Here is a 21,132-nt window from a genome sequence, read left to right as displayed (position 1 = left end):
ACCTTATGAAGATTTGTAGTATGTTGTTTTGGTTGAGTGTAAGCAAATGATGAGTAAGCAAAGCTGACATCAAAACATACTGAACACAGTCACTGTCCAATTTAGGCCCAGCCTAAATCTGAGTGAGCTGGTGTGTGATAAAGTGTACTTAGTGAGCAGCCCAGTGAGAGCAGGAGTGAAATTGTGGATTTTGGCAGTGCTTCTGTTCAACAGCTGCAGGCGACACACACACACACACACACACACACACACACACACACACACGCTGAGGCTGGATTACTAAGCGAGTAGGCAGAGCAAATATCCTGGGGCCCCAGACCGTCAAGCAGTCGCAGAAAATCAGGCTTTCAGCGTTCTGTTCTTACATTTAGAGTGCTTTAGTCTCAGCCTGCTAAGAGGCTCCTGATCCACAGTGTAAGCTGATATAATCAACCCAGCCAGTTTCTGATAACCACAGGCTCTTACCTTGTGACACTGTCTACTAACTGGAGGCAAACACCAGCACTGCAGTGACATCCTCCTTACTGCATGTGTAAATCATACTGAACTACTTAAGTCTTCTGCACTACTAATTCATGAATGTGTACCTGCTGCCTAAATTCAAATTAGTCAAAGTTAAGGTTATGAAAACTTTTCTTTGAAATCCTCACGGAGGATCATATCATGTTGCTTTCTTTCAGCAAAATGTTTAACTTTAGCAGTAGATGCATATACCAGCTTCTCCCTACAGAAGAATTCATTACATATTCATATGCAGAATTTCTGAAATTAATATTCATGAAAAATGCAATTTCAATATGACCTTAGGGAACATACTGAAGAGGGTGAGGAACACAAGTAATCACTGTCAGCTTCCACTCAGTGTCCTGCTCTGAATAATAATGAAAGTTACGCATTAAGTATTCATATTATTCTCTTCTTCATCAGCATGCACCAGGCTAATTATATTTTTGCCCCTTTTTCATGGAGTGTAACGATGACTGCAGCAAAAACGAGAAAGTGAAACATTCAGAAATGTCACGCTTGAGTTTAGAGAACATTCAGCAATAATTTATTTTTCATAATCTCAAGAACCACCACATTTCTCATCTGGAAAATTCAGTATCAGTTGCCAACAACACGGTTTTTGAAAAATGTAAAGTTACTATACAAATTCTTAATAGAAAAAGAATAAATTAACTGTGGAATCTGGTTATTTTCCCCAACATTTCCACATTTTTTTTTCTACAACACCGTTATAATGTGTCCGGTTATGTTTGAACTGAACACCATAAACTTATGAAACATGCTCTATTGTCAGGATGAGGGAGTGAGCGACACAGTTTAGTAACTAGCATCCTTCATTTTGCACAACTTGTATTAAAACTATTGACAACAGTTAGGAAAAGTCTACAGCTAGGAAACATTGCAGTAACTGGTCATCCTGTAGCACCTGAAAGGGTCATTACTATGTCCCAACTTGGTGAGAAATAAAATGAAAAGGAAACAAATACAGATTGGTAAAAAAAAAGAAAAGAAAGCATCTGAACATGTTTGTTTTCTTTTAAAATAACCCAGACAGGTTTCCATAGTCTTTTCCATATATGTTGATAAATGTGTTAGTTTACTCTTTTGTTATAAAAGGTTTAGGTTTGTTATTAAATACAGGTAGGAATGAGAGGATGAGGAGAGAATACACTTTTCTCATTTTGAAGTTGGTGGATAACCACAAGGCCTGAACCACAGCATTGGAGGGAATAGGAATAAGCTTTCTTCAGGTGAGTGAGGGATTTCTTGAGCTTGAGTTTCTATCAGTTTGTTTTAAAAGGATGCACAGTGGAGGTTGAACATGCAAGGTAAACAGGGCCTTAATCCAATTAGCCTCCAGGACCATCATTCTGAGTTTAATACTGTTTCATATGAACTCAGGTACGGAAGAGAGGCAGTTTATGGAGGCAGAATTACACTGTATCGGGTAATGGACTGGATTTGAATCCATAGTCATACAAATAACACATGTAGCAACTGATGTTCCACTGTAGGTGTTATGGAAATATTACCATGTCGCTGACATTAACACATACAGAAAGGTCTGTTGGCATGTACATAAGAGGAATGGAATAAATCCTTTTTTAAAAAATAAAAGATTAATGTGTGCTTTTAAATATCTATTTACCAAAGTCACTGCTGTGTCCATGTGTAGTAGTATGTGTCTGTGTGAGCGCTGGGATTTTTTTTGACCATGCAGAGTGTGGTATAAAAGTGGTCGTTGCTGTATGGCTTGGCGTGTTTCCCCGTCACAGGGAGACAGATTGGGGGAGAAAGGGCACCAGCGGTTTCAGTTAAAATCTCGCTGACTGCGTGACGTTAGAAAAACAGCACGAACACCCTGTATTCATCTCAGCTTTCTGAGAGCCTGAAGTGAGCTTATGGTAACACACCTCATCATGACTGCCACTGGAGGTTTTTCTGCTTTCAAACCGAGGTCTGGACGTCTGTACTTTGTTCCTATATTGGAATGCTTATCTCCTGAACTTCGTAGGCAACGGCAGAGAGGTAAGATCAATTAGAGAGAAAACTGTTGGTCAGTGTTCGTACTGTAGAAGGTGTGCCCCTTTATGTTGTGCTCTTACAACTTCATCCTGTGGCTTTACCAGTATTAACAGTACACTGTGGACTGTATACAGTTTCAGAATCCAGAATGGCAGTAAAGAAAAGAAATCCAGCAGAAAGGCCCTGTTCAGATCCCCAAATCAGAAGTTTGTTCCCCCAAAAACAAGCTTTCTATCATCGCTGATGGCAGGTTATGAAGAGGAGGGTTTTGGACTTGCATGTTTTAAAGGCTGTCATCACAGCACTGATACCAGGCTCACAGCAAGGCATTGTGGGATTCTACTTCATCTGTGTACAGTACTGGCTCAGAGCACCATAGTGGCTGGCAGGCTGCCGTAGCTAAAAGTACACTGGTTGCTGCCTGAGGGAGAAAGTGGCGCATACAGTACTTCAAAGATTAGTGTCTAACGTAAGATAAGGTCAGGCTAAAGCTCAGCTAACCTCCAGCCAACATATAGGGGGGTTTCCTAAAACAAAGACCACTGTAAAGTAGCAGACTGAGCACTTTGAACACTCTCTCTCCGTTATGCTGATCTCAGGACTATGATGGTTTTTGGGAAACTGCACGCTGCTTATGTTACAGCTGTAACCTCGAGCTAAAGTTCAGCTAATGGTCTGTTTAAACCAGAAACTCAGACAAATGAACTGTCACATGATGGAAAATCATAAACAAATAAACATAGAGACCACAAGCCCCGAAATCATTTCACTTAAGAACTTATACTAATGACCACGGATTCTTGTGCTAATAATTGGGAACTCCATTCACACACAGGCCTGCAATAACAACCAATATTTGGAAACAAATCAACAGTGTGATCAGCTACTTGTCTAAATGGTGTGTTCACGCTAATTCTGCTGATCCATAGACAAACTAGATTGGTTACCAGTTATTGGAATATTTAGGAATGATGAATGAATCACAAATAAGTGTGGCTTCATTCACAGTAATGCACTGAATTTACTTGATTGAAATGTGTACATTATAATGAGTACATTATTTCCACATAAATAAATTTAACAGTGCTGTGCAAGAGCAGACTCCACCTTTCATGTATTCCATTTCCAATCAAAACAGTCATTAAGTACATGTTATTCACTTTCCAGGAGATGTTTCTGTGACAATTAGATATAAGATTATCCACTTGCATAAGGAAGGGGAAAGTCAAGTATAAGTGAAAAAAACAGGAGTTACCAAAATTGGATCTCAAAAAATTATTACAAAATGTTGAGAAAATACGACTCCTGCAAGACCTGGTAGACCAACAAAACTGTCACCATCAGATAAACGATACTTAAAGCTTTCATCTTTGAGAGAAAATCAAGCTCCACTCTTGACTCAGATCTGAAAAAATCCACAGGTGTTTATGTCCAACCTTCCACTGTGAGAAGACAACTCAACTCTATGTGTCTGAAAGGATGTGTAGCTGTTAAGAAGTGTGACTGACAAAAATAAACAAACAGGACAAAAAGAAAAAAAGATCTGCATTATGTGTTTGAGATTACTTGGACTATGAAATGAAGAAAGTGCAACCAACTTCTAAGACTGAACTTGGAGGTGTGGAAAAATATTCCTGCAGATTGAAAATACCGATGTAGTGTTCAATTATTGAGGTTTCTGTGTAATTATGCTTTGTTTCTTTCTGTTAAATGTTTTCTGCTTTTTTCTTCTGACACTGATAAATGAATAACTTGCATTTAATGGCTGTTTTGACTGGAAATTAAATAAATCATGAGCTTTGCTCAGTACTGTATCACCACATTTGGCTCTCAACTGACTTACTTTTGGCAATAATTGTGTCATTAATATATTTTCTTCATGTGTAAATGGTCTATACACTTCAGTGCATTACTTTTTTCAGTGTATTTTTGACACGTCACTGTAATTGAAGTGTGTTGTTTGAACCAGTCACAGTTGTCAATGAAGTGCCAGTTGTGGCTAGCTTTATACACTGTTGTTGAGTATTACTCACTCCAGGGGAATCTTACATTTTCCTGACAGGGCAATTTTTAATGGAACAATACAGAGAATGCTGCTTATTTGATGGTATGCATCCGAGGTGGTGCTGCTGCTGTTGTCCGTGGTCTATAAACTCATTTCTATAGAGGTATATATATATATTTATTTATACATATTTTTTTACAGAACATTATAAAACGAAAAACCAGAATGTCCACAGGCAGAAGCAGGGGCTTAAGGTTCACTCTTGTAGACAGCGCGTGTGGGGCTTGTGATTTATTGTGTTTACTTTGACGGAACAGAGCATATGAAGCTCTACGAACAAGATGAATGACAGCAGCAACGTATTTCTCAGGAATGCGTGTGATAGAGAGGGAGAGATCTGAACTCTCTATTTTCAGTGCAGAATTACACACACACACCACAGCATGGGACAGACGTGTGCTCGAGTACGCAAATGTGGGGGAGTTGTTCACTAAAATGCAGACACGTACATATACACATATCTCCAAAACAGAGAGGCCACATGCCTTGCGCATCACTCCAGCGACGGGATCAGATGATGAGGGTTTTCTTTATTGTGCATACGGAGCAACTGGCTGGCAGCTAACTGGGTCACAGTTCAGAGTTTGAAAGGTAAGCAGTGGGAAAAAGGTCAGAAAGGTCAATTTTCGGTCACTTTAGTCCAGTTCAGTCTGACCCCTGTAATCCTAGAGTCCAGAGCCACTGTACCGCTGGATATGCACAGAGAAGGGGGGTTGGGGTATTGGCTCCAGCTGTAGGTTTGTCTTAGATGTGTTGAGGTCAAGCCCATGGACAGACCTGCCTGGAGAACACTGTTCCATGGAGAGAAGGATGGACGAAGGAGGACTGAGGATGAGTTTAGACGAGTGTTCCTGGCTTGGCCTTCTCGTGTCCATACCACTGCACATCTGCTAGCTCAGAGCACAGGGGACTGCTCAGGAAACAGCTATCGCTGAACGATCTGTGATGAAGCACATGCAAACAACATTATGGCCTTTGTTCCCTCTGTGACAACAACATTGTAGTAAATTAGATCTCAAGACACAGGAATGTATAGAGCAAAACAGGCAGAATCAACATGCACAGAGATAGAACGAGAGACAGACAAAGAGAGTGAAAGAGAGACAGAGAGAGAGAGAGAGATAGAGTGTACCTCTCTACTGGTCAGTGCTTTGGTGAGAGGGAGAGCGGTCTTCAGTAGGAGAGTTTTCAGCTGTATCACTGCCCCAAAGAAAAACACCACACACACCCAGACCACATATAGCAGTCAAGCAGAAGTTGGTTAGAGAAAAAGGGAGGAAAGCAAGAGGGAGAGAGAGAGAGAAAGAGAGAGGTTAGCAGCTATATGAACAGTGACAGCAGTTAGCAGTTGAAAGAGAAGCAGTGTAGGCTGTGCAGATAAGTCACAGAAGTGCTGTTATTGAATTTAATAGTAGTTAGTCGCCAGCACAGAAAAGCTTTAAAGAAGCTCTTAAATACATAAAAAGCTACAAAGCACACCACAGAGCCAAGAAGCACATCTTTACATCTAAAAGCCAGTGTCTCAGGTACATCACTACAACTAATGTCACTGTTTCTACTGCTCTAACTCTGACCAGCCCACTACACAAAGTGAATAATTTGGCAAAATTCTATTCAAGAAATATTTGGTGTCCTGTGTGCGCTTCTTTAGTCTTGCACTTCAACTACAAGGCTAACGTACAGAACAATTAACGAAAGCGTAATCAATAAGGGAACCACACCACTGTATTATGCAAACCACATGTCTAAATCATGACACACACACATCTAAGTAATCTCAGATCGACTTGTGTATGTGGACACTGTTTGACACACTGTCTGTTGTTCAAATTTGGCTAACTGATCATTTGGAGTAAGAGAAAACTTTTTAACCAAACTATTTTTTTAAAAGAGAATTTCACCAATTTAGCAAAACCTCATAATTTAATCAATGAGGTGTAAACTAAATCATTCACAGTGGTTTGATGTGAAATGGTGTGTTGTAGAGTTTAGGTACCAACTCTTCAAACTGATGGTGATAGGAACCAGAGGTTGTGATGTCTACAACACAAATTGTCGCTGTCCAACGAAAACCATGTATCTCCATTTTTGTCGATTTTTATATTTCTACTTCATTTCAACAAACCAGCTGTCCTTTATGTTGTGTGACAATTTTATGATGAATGGACCAATAGAAATGCTCTAAAATCACTTGAAATAAAACCTCTTTACATTAACTTGCATTGAAAGGTAAGAGTGTTTTTGCCTTCTCCTCTAAAGTTACTATTTTGGAGATACCTGTTTTTTATTGGACAGCGAAGATATGTAATGTCATAAATCTGAAAAAAGTCTCCTTTGGGGACTATATTGTCTTACAACAATCTGCATGTACATCTCTGCCATAAAGGTTATATTTTATGCCAAAGCTTATCTCAAATCTATCGTAAAACAACGGCTCAGGGATCAGACAGCGTATGTGTAACCATTTGATCTAATAAGTTTCTGCTAAGTAGCTTTTAGTGCCATTAAAACAGGCGTCTGCTTACTATCACCAGCATTATATGAAATATTCTGACTTGGTACGTTTCTCTAGAACTGAGCATTTCATATCAAACCACTCTGAATGACTTTGTTTACATCTTAAATATTTAAGTGTGCATTAATTTAAAAAAGATTAACGATGGATTTACTTAAAGGTGCTCTGTACAGAGAATGACACAAAACATTCCCATTTCAAATTGATAGGCTGGCCACAGTTTAGGTTTATAAGTAACTAGATGGATTAGCCTCTCTCGCCTGTTGCTTCCTAACATCTCTGACAACACTTTACCTCAGCCAAGCATGAGCACACGAGTCACAACTACAGAAATCAGTTACTATAAAGAGTTTAGGTCCTCTGCTTGGGCAGGATTTTGACTTTATTCTGCAGCTATCGTAGAGCATTTGGAGCCACTGTGTCCATCACACTGGAGGGTCATGTTTATCATGAAAGGCTCTTGTGAAGTGCTGTCAGTTTGTTAGCCCAACCGACATGGCGAGGGTTCACCAGAGTGGTTACTATATCTTGTTTAGTTTTTAGCACTGAATCTTCAGGATCAAAGCAACTAAATATTTAATTCTGATTAAAATAATAAACTTATCAATCACTGACTAACAGAAATTTGAATGACCAATTCAATGCATTAAATGTAAAAAGACTAAAGTTAGACATCAAATTAAGTCTTTGCACATATCCTGTTTAAACTACACACTACACACCAGAAGTCTGCTCTTACCCGCTCTGCCAGTTGAGTATGTGCTGGGGGCTGCAGGGTGGAGTGGCTGCGGACTCACTGCATGGAGTTCCACTTCTCTGGCTGTGTGGAGAGGCAGCTAGAAACACATCCACACAGGGTTATTACACACTTGTGTGCACACACAAACAGGCACTCACTCTTCCACAGCAGACTGTCACAGATAAAATGAGCTTGTAACTGACACTTCAGTGTGCCACAGTTTTTACACCCTGGGTGTTTTTGCCAGCCAATGAGGGGCAATTATTCCACTCCCCTCAACATACACACACACAGAGCAGACCACCCTGACAGCACCCACTCCCATAGGAATGCACTTAGCTGAACTGTTGTAAAAGGACTGACCACCTACATTAAATCAACACAATTTGTCAACCCACCCCTAATTCACCCCCAAGATGAATGCATATTTACACACACTCCACTAAAAAGTGTCTGTATTTGAAGGAGTTAAATAAAAAATAAAGCAATGCAGTAAGAGAAGAACAACGCCATTACCCTGCACACGTAAGATTTAAGGTTCGATTCCCTGTTTGGGCAGGAAATTTACTGACCTACCAATAAGAGTCCTTGAAACTCATTCTCCAGTTACTGTAAATTACTCTGGACAGGCGTGAATTCAACAATTCACAACGACCTAGGCTGCCAGATAGGAATGGGCCCATATTATACGTATATATTATACATTATTATATTAATTATATCTAATTTAATATTGTGTAGTACTAAATAATTTCACTAGCTCATAAAAATGTCTTTCTCCATGTTTTATTGCTTGCCTAATTGTGCCAGTCCTTCTTTACACAATTCACATATGTAATCACATAACAACATGAAATAATCCACTGCAGCCTTGACAGGCTGCTGAGAGGACTGAAAATAATACTTATAATTTCAATTTTTCGTGATTTATATTTTTAAAGGGCCCTTGACTGAAACTTTCTAGATTTTTATTTTATTTGTGCTACAAACTCTGAGGAAGCAAGCATAAAAGGCAGTATCATGCATCTTTCATATAGTGACAGAAAACACAGTAGCACACAGAAAGCTCCAAATCCACATGGTGATACATTTCATGCAGCTACTCTGGGGGAAGACTTTAATGAGTTAAAGGGGACTTTGTCAGTGTGAATAGATTATGTATATGGTATAGACAGAGTTAAATACCTAAATGTAAATGTTCTCACCTGGTGAGCCCTTCACAAGTGTCCCAACTCTCCCTCCACGGCCATCTGACGCGTTGGAGCTGGTGTGTGTGACGCGTGAGTGTTCCTTCAGCGATCCGGACGAGCGCTGGTACCAGCACCTGAGCTCCTCGGACACGGCTGCTCTCCCCCCTCCCCCTCCTCCCCCCTCTCTCCCCAGAGACGGAGTCCTGACTATTTGAGACCTAGATGGGGTGAGCCGTCCACTGCCACTGCCCCCTTCACCATCCTCACCGGATCCCCAGCCCTCCTTGTAGAGGCCGCCGGCCGTGTATGAGTTGGAGGTTTTAAACTGGGCCTTCACGCTGTAGTGACCCTCCTGGTCGTTCTCTAGGCTGCGCACCACCACGGCTCCAGGGCTGGTGCCCTCTGTGTACAGCGGGTACTCCTTGATACGGTACTGCGAGGATGGCTGGCTCTGGCTGTGCAGATAAACGCCCTGGTGGCCACCACACACGCCGGCGCTGCCGTGGGTGCCGCCTCCGCCGTTTCGGGCGGCCAGGTTAGGCATGCTGCCCGAGCTGGAAGCTCCCAAGTGGCCGGCAGACTTGTGACGCTGCCGCTGCCTTTGCCGAGCTTTAGACGGTGAGTCCTCGGCCAGCGTGCAGTAGTTGGGGTTGGAGCCGGACGAAGGGTAGTAGTGCTCCGAGCTCGAGTGGCTGGTGCAGGATGAGCAGTCATCAGGGGCGACTGAGCCGTTGCTCCCTGTTCGCTGAGCTCCCGACAGGAAGAGGTCTGGGCTGAGCCCTGCCTCTGACTCCGCCTCCATGTTCAGCAGCTTCCCTTGAGACTCCAGACTGGAGCTCCGGCCACGGAAGGGCTGCGATAGGCTGAGAGAGAAAAAAAGACAAGGTATCAATTGTGTGGACAGTGGCAGGTGAAAATAGAATAGGTCACAATCACATTGCAAGGCTGAAGTGGCATAACCGCGATTTTTTTCTTTCACTTGACTTGGATCTGATGATTTTAAAGCTGTGTGGACACACAAATCTGAGCTTTTTAAATTAGATCTGAATGACTTTCATACGTAGTCTTAGACTGTGTGCAATTCATCACCATGCAGCCTAATGAGAATGGTTAGATCAGAGGTCATAGGTTTGTTTCCCACTGCATATGCACCATCATTCAGTGTTAATGTGGCAGTAGCAGCTAACTTGCAGTTAGTGCCAGTAACCGCTGCAAAAAGCTGACCTTATTTAGCCTTCGTCATGCTCTAATAATAACCAGCTGAGAACTGCCCAGAGAAAATTGTCTTTGTTACGAAGGTTAGTGCTGCTGGTTAGCACGTTTAATGTTGTTTTAATGTAGGTTGTAATTTCAGGGTGCACGTTCATTCACAGTAAAGATGGATACGAGTCACTTACAAACACAAACGTGAACCATCAAGGCAGAAAGATCAGATCTGAGCAAATAATCAGAATTGAGCAATGAGGCTTGTAATGTGAACATCTGAGTTCCAAATATTACCAATGTAATTTTCAATAGAAACTACAGAAAAATGTGGAAGCGAGCAGTAATTTCAAAAGTTTCAAAAAATATTTTACAATTACATCAATTTGCCAACAACTACCAACAAAAGTTATGTTTTCTAATTTAACCAAAGGAGCTGTAGGAAAAAGGAGTTTCAGGTGTGTTAAGTAAAATTCTTAATTTAACACAACTGATTCAGTTAATCAAGCTTTGAGGAGCATCTGAAAGGGAGAATTAGGAGATGTATATGTTTTTCTGTCCATTGACTCTTGAAAAAATATCATATTTGCTTAGTTAGTTGCTTCCAAACTTGTGGCCTGTTCTGTATAACAGTGCCTTTGTGCATCTCTGTGTGTGCACCTGGCTGAGTGGACGTAGCTCCTGGTCCTCAGGTCAGGAGTAGAGGGCATGCTGGATTGGCTGTTCCAGTGGGGCAGGGTGCGCACTGGACTGTTCTGCAGAGAGTTACTCCCTCCAGCCTCACAGCTGCCTGTGCTGGGGAACCGCCTGTGACTACTGCACACAGAAAAAGAGCAAGAAACTGAAGCAGAGACAGTACCTGAAAAACCAATGCATATTACAAGTCTCCACTGACAACTAAACAACACTATACAACACACACAACACACAGAGGTAAGTGCATACTTCAGTTAATAAATACGAAATTGATATATTAATTATTCACTATATTATACATCACTTCTGCAATTGTTATGACAGCGGTAACCATGACTGCAGAAGAACTTCTTATGTCTCAGTGCTCCACACCTGGAGTGAGATGAGCGTTTCTTCACCCTCTCATAGGGCTCGTCCAGTGAGCTCTCGCTCCACATGCGAGGTTTAATAGGGGACTTGTCGTAATCACTGCGCTGGTAGTGAAGGTGCCTCAGTCCTTCCAGAGACTGTGGGGGAGGGGGCCTGCTGTGAGAGGGCGGTCGAGGAGGAAGGCCTTTATGTGGGGATGCAACTGGAGAGAAGGTGGGGGTCCCTGTCACCTGGGGGTCATCTGAAAAATACAGTGCAGCAAAAAGAAAGAAAGCATAACAATTACAATAAAATATCTCCTCGTCTACTCAAACGAATGTTTAGAATAAGCATTTTTGACAGAATTTCTGCACTTATTTCAATGAGCAAACTACAACATGGTTTTGTTATTGCTGATGGTAACTGTAAAGGTTTCAGACAGAAGAAGTAGTTATAAATATAGCGACACACTGTGTGGCAGAAGATAAGACAGAGTGGTTGCTTGAAGAGGCTGCAGAGGGCATGACAGAGGTGTGTGTGCAGTGTGCTGTGTGTGTGTAACTCTAGTAGAGCATGGAGAACTTACCATCGTCTAGCACCAGAGCGTCGGATAGAGAGCTGTCTTCTGAGCCGATATTAGCTTCTGCAGGAGAGACAGAACACTCTCAGCATTGTTCAGCACATTCTCACCTTTCCACACGCTTCAGGTAGGCCTGCTAATGATTAGGCTAACATGTCTTTATTCCGGTACTCCAGGGGTGAGCACACGTGTTTGTGTGTATGCGTGTGTGTATTAAATGAATTTCATGCCCTGTTCTGACCTCAGTGGAGGTCACACACATGCTGTTTTACAGCTCTGAGCGCTGAGCTGTGGGAGGCCTTCCACAGGGCAAGACTTCATTAACTCACCTAATGATGCTTCATAGCCACACCAAACAGTACACTCACACACAAAATCAGCACAGTTCACGACCTCATCTTCACCTCAGCACATCCATCACATCAGCTGCTGATACACTATTCACTGACGAATGGGATTTGTTATTATTATTATTAGTAGTAGTAGTAGTTTTAGTATTATGTCGTCTGTCATTACATTGTTATTATGAGTTTGGTACTGTGATTACAGATGGTAATTACAGCTGTACAACACATACAGTCATGCTCTAATGTGGCGGAATTAATATGTTAGCAGTGTAGGCCTTATTTGACAATTTCACCTGTTTGCAACTAATGTACAGCTGAGGTACAGAAAGCAGGAGATGCACTAAATACTTCAAATACCTCTAATTAGTTATTTAAAAATGTATTACTCCAGTGATCTATATAGTCAAATCAGGGGTGCCCAAACATTTTTGCAGCCCAAGGGATAAAATGTTTTTAAAAACATATTTTTTAACATTACACTGTATCTTGTTACTAAAATGCTTCATAAATACAAGTTTAAAAGGAATATAAGAATTCAGTAAGTTAAATATATTATAAAAATAAATTTCCTCATTTGGTGAGAGGTTAAAGTTAGTAACTTTTTGGTGGGCCAGATTAAGCGTTCTCACAGGCTGACTTTGGGCAGCCCTGGCTGGAGTGTTAATCCGCCCTACTATGACAGCACTTCATATATGTATTAAAGTACAAATTGCAAAAAAATAAAATGAATGGCTATATGTACCAGTATTGGCCACTGCAAGGTACCGTTATCAATCCAGATATTACTCGTCAGTGTATTCCTAATTCCAAAACAGTTATAAACAAGCAAAGCTTATGTTTGCTTTAACAATTTAATCAATAATGCGTAGATCTGCGACTTCACTGTTATGTTTTCATCACCTTTGATAATTCTGTGTGTGCTTGTGCTGCAGTGTGAGTGAGTGTATTTTCCTACCTTCTATGATGAGTGAGGCTCTCTGGGTGGGTTTCTTGCCGGAGCGGACGCGGTACTCATTGATGGCGTTCTCAATGTCCTGTAGTTTCTTCAGTGCGTTGAGGTACGAGGTCTTCCTCTGCTTCTTCAGCTTCTTACTGCTCACATGAGGATCACTTGCTAAGCGCCGCGCTGCCTCCGTTATCTGAGACTGGATAGCAAATTCCCTCTCCAAACGCTCCAACTCTTCCTCCTAACACACGCATACAAAAACACAGCCAGATAAGAACACACATTAGCACACAGATAACCATGAAAAAGACAGTGAAGTGGGCCAAAACAAACATAGTTTTTCATATTGTGCTCTAACATTCAGCCAAGACACATTTTCAGAGTGACGACACAGCTTCAGGAATCGAGCACACCACACCATTACTCACATACACACTCAGGCACCTCACTGTCTAGCATTGTTTCAAAGTGCTGTTATATCAACAGCTTTGACAAACTGTACTGCCTAATCATACCTGCACATTATTTTTAGCCACTTTCATTTTCTCTCTCTTCACACATATACTCAGTCTCTCTTTCTGTGCTCTCCATGCCCAACTTTGTAACTTTGCACTTCTGGCTTAGACTCAACACACACTCACTATCACCACTTCCTCTGAATCATGCCAGACTGGGGACTGGTGCTATTTATAGAGGCATACACACACCAAGCTCTGGAAAGTCTGAATCTTTTATAAACAGAAGATTATAAAAGGAGATATTTATGCAGGATCTACTGCAATTAGCAGTGCATGTTAAGTAAAGTTACTCCTCCATTTTAAAAGTGGTCGTTGAGAACTGTGCTAAGTCCCCGAGATGGGGACCTGAGTCAGTGAAACTGATTGAGTTAGGAGTACCAACCTTAATGCAGTAAATAAATATGACCTTTTGTTTTCAACCTGTTTCAGTTTTACTACAGTCATATGCAGTGCTGGGGTATAAGAGCATTGCATTGTGGGTACTGCAGTGATTTTACATTATAACCTTGGCAACTGTAGTCACTACCACAATGCAAAATGTTCTTTTTTCTTTTTTTCTTGGCACTCTTGTTTTTTTTTTTGCTAGTAAATGAACCAGACATGCAACTCAGAGACTAGTGGCTCAACTCGTACTCGCAGCAAGTAAATTATGAACATCTCTGTTGAATCCTGGTATCTATCTCTCTTCAGAAATGCCAGAGACGTTCTGAGGACAGAGGGTAACTCACCTCTCCTTTGGGAAGGATTTTCTGTTCGTCTAGTTTGAAGGCAGTGCCGATTTTGCGTCGTACTGTGGGTGGCTCCTCTCCTGGGTCTAGAGGATACTCTTTTGGGAGCTTTCCAGTCAGCTCCTGAGACACAAAACACACACACACACACATAAACACTCTCTCATTTCCACTGCATGCATAGGGGATTTATGGTTATGGTTTATGGTAATCAGTGTAATGAGGTAGAATTATGTTAAAGCTCGCTGAAAAATCCAGTCTATACATTTTCCCAATTTTATGGGTAAAGGTATGGACACTAACCATGTCCGTACCTTTACCGATAAAAACGGAATATAGTATGTTACATAGCTAAATACATTACAGGCATGAAGCTTGAATTTTGTCCATTTTTCTGTGTGTTTTTATACATAAGTCATTCAGAATCAGAAATCACATTTAAAATTACTTAACAAAGATTAAGGAAAGCGTGTTATGATTTAGGCATGTAGCTTGCACAGTGCTATTTTGTGGAGTATATATCCTTCATTAATTGTTAGCTACATTAGCCTCATAGCTCCATTGCCTCTAAAGAAGCAAACTTCAGGGACAAAACATGTTTTGGCTGATCATCCACATCTGAGGTAAGGGGGAAATCCCTGTACATTAGATTTTTGCTGGACTATTGCTTAGGAATGTTGTGAATTATAGGTTACTGGGTGAAGGTCTGATACTAGAATTAGTTTGTGTGAAGATAAGATGTAAGATAAGTGTGTCAGTGTAAAGATGTATGAGTCTCACCGCTTCTCTGATGCAGATGCTCTTGAGCTCCTCTATCCTCTGCCGCAGAGTCTCCTCCAGGGCTTCCTGCCTAGCCCTCAAAGCAGCTAACATGTCCTTCTTAGCGGTCTGAGAACTGTCTGATTCCTGAGAACCTGAACACACACAAACACCAAACATCAATCAGTTCCATGCTGCAGGTCTGACATACACACTCTATACTGGTAGAGAATACAAGTGTGTATGTGAGAGAGAGAGAGCCACACAAAGAGAAACACAAAGGTCAAAGACAGGGAACATTCTAAAGGGCAAACAATCTTAACAACTGCAGACAAGTCCTGAACAATGAGCTTGACCTTTTGTCGAAGGAAGTGTGTGCGTGTATGTGTGGCCACTCTTTCGCCAGCATTTAATGGACACACTGTACGTACGAATGTGTGCAAGCATGTTTCCGGACTGAATGGGATGCAGGGGTTCAAACAGGGCAACATTGTTTAAAAGGGGCCCCATGGGGGCCAGAGCAGAGAGCACAGCGGTATTTAGTGTGTGTGTGTTTGTGTGTGTGTGTGTCTGTGTACACCTGTTCTAACAGCCCAAAAGTTCACAAAGAAGTGAAAGAATGTTCCGATAACTTGGCCTTAGCTGGCCTTCAAACACTTGCACAATAAAAAAATCACAATTATTGGCACCTGGTAAATCTTTCTTACACACATACATACACACACAAACACAAAGACAAACTCACTTTCTATGCGAGTATAGACATCTATACTAAATGATACCAGAAATCTACCAATCATTTTGAGAATTAATCAAGAGATTTAAAATGGCTAAACAATAAAAATGGGCTTAAATGAACAATAACAGTTTTCTTGTTTTTTTCATTATTTTACCCACTTGCTAAGTCTCCTCCTATCACATGATGCTACCAAGCTTTAAGGATGAAGGGTAAAGTGGTTCCTCTGAGACATGTGAAGTCCCACTGCATCTTTTGAACTCCTGTTAACGCAGCATCATTGGACAGCTCAGCAGTGCTGAGTGATAGGGGAGAGGGAGGACCACCCAACGCACTCACAGAGAGTGAGGCCAATCACACTCTCCTAGACTCCCAGCCACAGATAGCTGTGGCATCGCCCAACAACCAGTTTCTGGTGTCAAACCAGCATGCGACAGATCCAATCTCTCACCCGCCACACTGGGACATATGCTCTGGCATGCTCAAAGTTGTCCGGTTTTTGGATCTCTACATTTCAAATTCTATATTTCCAAACTGCACTTAACCCTAAACTGGCTGCTTTTGGATTTGTGGGAGAGAACACTTCACTCAGGCAATCAAATTGTTAAGATTAAGAGTCTTTAAGTATTGTTGAACAGGAAACAAGTAAAACTCCTGACTCACAAAATATGGATCAGACACATAATGCAGCACCTTCACCTCACTAGACAAACTAAGACAGATCATCAGTGGATCTTCTGTGAAGTTCTTTAAACTGTGGCAACCACTCCTTGATTATAAGCAAGCCAGGCAGCAATTCTTCTAAACCATAAACTAAAACATTTCACTGAACAGACTATGTACAAAACCACACAGCTGTTCCTTTTTTGTGATGTTTTTTATTTTGCAGTTTTTTTAATCCTTTCTTTCTTTTCCATCTCTTTGTTCACTTTTTTATTTAACTCTTTATTATTCATTCTCAACATTTTTCTTGACCAAAGATATTATGTGGCAAAGTTTGTTTTAATGAGAATGGCATTTCATCACACTGACATTGCTGTGCAAAGAGTACATCACAATACTAACCCATGCACAGCCTTTCAAGATCCCAAAATACTATCTTGGAAAAAACATATCAGAGGGAGCCTTTAAAACAGATAATTAAATAAAAAAAAACACATATACAGTCGCTGTCAGAACAAAACCTTGAATATGATAACTTTAGAGGAGAAGGAAAGACATTGTTGAATTATAATGAAAGTTGATATAACAAATGTTTTTGAATTTTGGACCATTTTCATTGGTCTATTTACCGTGACATTTTAACACAACTCAAAGGGTGTACTATGTGGCAATGCAAATGTCCATTACATTCTATTTCTTATGACAAGAAACAGAATGCATTGTTTTCTATTCGCTATTATAAAATATGCATTATCCTTAGCAAACTGCTAACTAGTCAATGCCGATTCATTGAAAAGGTACACTATAATCAATGACTTCTTTAATTAAGCACTTGGCCTTAATAAAGTAATTGTAACAGCCTTAACAACGTTGGTTCGCTCGGGGAGGTTCACTAGAGGACGTAATTCTGCAGCTCCACAGCGTGTGGTGTGAAAGCTTTCGGTTCTGTCTGAAGCTGTCATGTGTGACAGACGATTTCCTGTCCTTCACATGGGCAGGCTTGCTGACCAGCTCTGCACAGCTGTGTGTGTAAGCGTGTGAGGGAGCGTGAGGGTCACAGGGTCATCTTTTAAGTCTGTGGTCAAGGTTTAGGGTCAACAGAGCAGTCGGGGCATGAGTGTGTGTTTGTATGTAGAGGGACCAGTAGACAAGGGAGTTGTCTGAGAATTAGTGATGGGTCAACTTAAAAATAAGTGGACATGACCTGGGTCACTAGAGCCCAGACAAGATGGGTTTGTGTGTGTATGAGTGTGTGTAGCTGAGTGACTTTATTTCTGACCTGCTAAAATTCTTGTGCAGCTTTAATCTGAAGTATGTTCTCAAATCTTCAGGAAATGTAAATTAATGCCCCAGTTTCACAAGCCAAAGGCTCATAAATCATCCTTGAAAACTCAGAAGCTGCAGGGTGTTCCCACAGACTTCCAGAAGTGAAAAAAGCAATCTGTAGTTCTAAGGCTTTCATGAGTGTCAGTGAGAGAGGTGAACACTTATAGAGTTTCCGCTGAGCTGGAAAAGAACCCACTTTTCTGGAAGTTAAAGAAAAGAAGCAGTTAGGCTTCAATTCTCCTCCTCTATGGAAACATTTAAACTAAATGAGAGAGATTTTTTCTCTCTCTGTCTTCCACTCTCTGTGTATATACACTCCCTGTATATGTGTGTGCTGAAACACACAGACAAATACACAAAGGCTATGGCTGGGTGGAGTTCACTAGAGCTATATAACCATGTCCTTTAGTGAACTTTCAAAGCAAAAACAGTGTGTGTGCGTGGGTGCGTGCGTAAAAGTAAGAAAGACCCCGCTCCTCCCAACCATACACATGGACACAGCCTAATTCTGTCAGTGGAACAGAGGGGCATTGTTCTGGAAAGTAAAGACAAAGCTGGCTGTCTCCTCCACCCTTACATCCCTCACTCCCTCCCTCTATCCATCTCTCCTAAATCTGTCCATCTTTACCGGCACTAAATATAGAGTGGGGGCCTCCAGCCCCAGAGTATTGAAGTAGGTCTGGGGATAACTGGGATTATAGCATCTGTGGGAGTACCATACAGTATGAAGTATTGATGGCTGCTGCAGTCTAAAGATTAAGGTGCTAACAAGCTTTCTTTGGAACAATGCCAAAGAATAAATACTTTTGGTTCCCTAAAGAACCTTTTTTAGGGCTTGGTGATATAATATCATGATAGTCAGAGACACAATAGACATCACAATATTTTGCTTTTATGAGCAACGTTTTTTTTATGGCTTAATCAATTGTAACAGACAAAAAACAGCACCAGTAGTGCAACATTTTATAATATTTTAGAATACTATCTAAAACTGCAAAGAGCACAACGGGCATCATTCACCAACTGTTCTTAAGAAGAAATTTCTCCTTAAAACCAACTTACACTGTTTTTACCAAGATTCTCACGTTCACCAGTGTATTCTTATTTGGGACTTGTTCTAAGGTAAAAGCAGAATCTACACACACTCAAGAGTACAAAAGTGCAATCAATTCTGAGGTTTAAGAACACGTCATGAATCTGACGTAGACTTTATCATAGGACGTTTGTCAAGAACACATTTAAGAAAACTTCGTGAAAATAATATTGGTGAATTATCTTTGCTCAATTCTTCACATAATGGGCTGTATTAAATCCAATTAAATGGCACTAATAACATATCTTTGTAATTAAACATACAATTAGTCAGTAATCTTTAAGCACTGTCGATATTTGCCCTACTCACAACAAAGTATATTGCGATGTAATTTATCATGATAAATTGATAATAAATATCGCTATATTGCTCACCACTACTTTTTTTTTTGAATGGTTTCAACTGAGGTTTTAAGAACCAACCGTTGAAAGGTTCTTTTGGGAAGCAATAGTGTTTCTTCAATGGCATTGCTCTAAAGAACCCATTTCAGGGAGAGTAGGACTGTTTTCTATGCTTTAAGGACATAGACTGCATGCTCTAATTAGCAGTACAGTGCTAATGAACTTCAGCATGGCAGTCAGAATAACCCTCAACATCAGTGACCTCATCTCTCACGTCTCGCTCCACATACGGCCAGTAATGAAAGAATGACTCCCTCCTTCTATCACTCATTCTCTCTCTCTCGCTCTCTCTCTGCCTGACGCTCTTCCTGGATGTGAAACCGCTGCAAGCAGCCAGAAACGACAGCACAAGGAGTTGCTCAAAATTTCACAAACACATGCACACCAACATACCCCTACACATGCTCTCCACTCCCACCCCCACCACACCCACCCTCCCATAACAACTGCATTCAGGCACAAGCTGATATGAATTCTGTGTGTGTGTGTATAGACTTTGTGTGTACACTAACCTGAGGACAGAAGGCTTCCGCTGCTACCGCTGATGATTTTGCCCTTGCTGCCCATGTTGGCAAGTTTAGAGGTCTTCAGAGTGCCTGTCTCAGTGAGGTCAATGGCTATCTCATTTAGACTGCGGGCTGCGTGGATCTTTGACTGAGTAAGGAGGAGAGATAAAAAAGGGAGGTAGACAGAGGGAGACAGACAGTACAAGAGAGAGAAAGAGAGAAAGAGAGGGAAAGAGAGAGACAGTGAATGCGCTAGCCAGCTGCGTATAGTGTGCGACAGGATTTTCCGAGAGATGAACATTCCACAGCTTTTAAAAGTGTAACTCAATCCTCATACTCACTCTGAGCAAAGTCATCCAGCAGTATGTGTGTACTAGTGTGTGTGTGTGTGTGTGTACTCATAACTGCTGAAGCTACATATCTGCAGTCTAGACAAATGGAGGAAGTAAAAGAAAACACTCTGGCTGTGACTGAAATGGATCCTAATTTGCGTTTTAGGGCAGTGATTTTAAGGGGTTTTAAGGGGTTATTATTACAATAACCCACAATGCACTTGTAACTTCTAATGGTGACCACTGAGCCCCTGAAAAGAAACCTTATCAGACTCTTTTGAGTCTCTGCTGAAAAACAGCAGCACTGTACAGTTTAATACGAAGACCCTAGCGTGTTTACTGCCTGCTGCTCATAATGTAGCAAAAACACTGAATGGTAGCTGAGCAACTGTGGACCAACAAATGCACGTGTCAAGTTTTGTAGATTTTCTATCGGTCCATGTCCCCCTCTGCCAAGGTCTTTGGTTACAATTAAGAGGCCAACTTCAGCCTTCTTCAGCTACTGTTATTTTGGTGTATTTGTGTGACTAGTGAAGACTGACACAGGTTGATAATGGGGGACTGCCTGAACTGATCCATGTGTTTTTTCACTGCTATTAAGTAAACTGAATAGGCCACTTCTATATGGCACAATACTAATGAGGAAGTGGGGATGCATCTCAGTCAGGCAGAGACAGTCTTTCAGTGGATTGTAGACACACATGATGCAACATCAAGAGGTTCCAATATGCCCTTTTTCCAAACAAGTAAACACACATACCTTGCTCTGTTTGCGGTCCAGGTAGAACTGGTGCTGGCTGATGGCCATGGCCCAGATGGATTTGATGAGGGCAGGGCAGGCGTACCAGGTGTGCACAGCGATGCCACTGTGCCCAAATGTCCTTCGCGTGACCGACGCCCTGCAGTTGG

General features: G+C 41.3%; 1 protein-coding gene across 11 annotated transcripts in view; it reads right to left on the bottom strand.

Annotated features, from left to right (window-relative positions):
* Positions 1-4,081: 4,081 nt before the first annotated feature.
* frmd4a (FERM domain containing 4A) overlaps positions 4,082-21,132 on the bottom strand; it is a 177,207-nt gene continuing 160,156 nt past the window's right edge. For 7 of the 11 annotated variants that reach the window (XM_036584823.1, XM_036584824.1, XM_036584821.1 and 4 more), the window contains 11 exons: positions 20,984-21,125; positions 19,898-20,039; positions 15,188-15,321; positions 14,408-14,530; positions 13,171-13,402; positions 11,875-11,931; positions 11,313-11,550; positions 10,905-11,060; positions 9,057-9,904; positions 7,852-7,948; positions 4,082-5,537 (listed from right to left, as the gene is read on the bottom strand). In XM_036584823.1, coding sequence (XP_036440716.1) covers positions 5,435-5,537; positions 7,852-7,948; positions 9,057-9,904; positions 10,905-11,060; positions 11,313-11,550; positions 11,875-11,931; positions 13,171-13,402; positions 14,408-14,530; positions 15,188-15,321; positions 19,898-20,039; positions 20,984-21,125 — 2,272 coding nt within the window. In that variant the 3' untranslated portion in view covers positions 4,082-5,434. Of the gene's footprint in view, positions 5,538-5,729; positions 5,798-7,851; positions 7,949-9,056; positions 9,905-10,904; positions 11,061-11,312; positions 11,551-11,874; positions 11,932-13,170; positions 13,403-14,407; positions 14,531-15,187; positions 15,322-19,897; positions 20,040-20,983; positions 21,126-21,132 lie in introns of all 11 variants that reach the window. The other 4 variants (XM_036584818.1, XM_036584816.1, XM_036584820.1 and 1 more) reach the window with 3 other exon arrangements.

Source organism: Colossoma macropomum, unplaced genomic scaffold, assembly GCF_904425465.1.
Source record: "Colossoma macropomum unplaced genomic scaffold, Colossoma_macropomum, whole genome shotgun sequence".
NCBI classification, from domain to species: Eukaryota; Metazoa; Chordata; class Actinopteri; order Characiformes; family Serrasalmidae; genus Colossoma; species Colossoma macropomum.
This window is presented reverse-complemented; position numbering and strand designations above follow the sequence as displayed.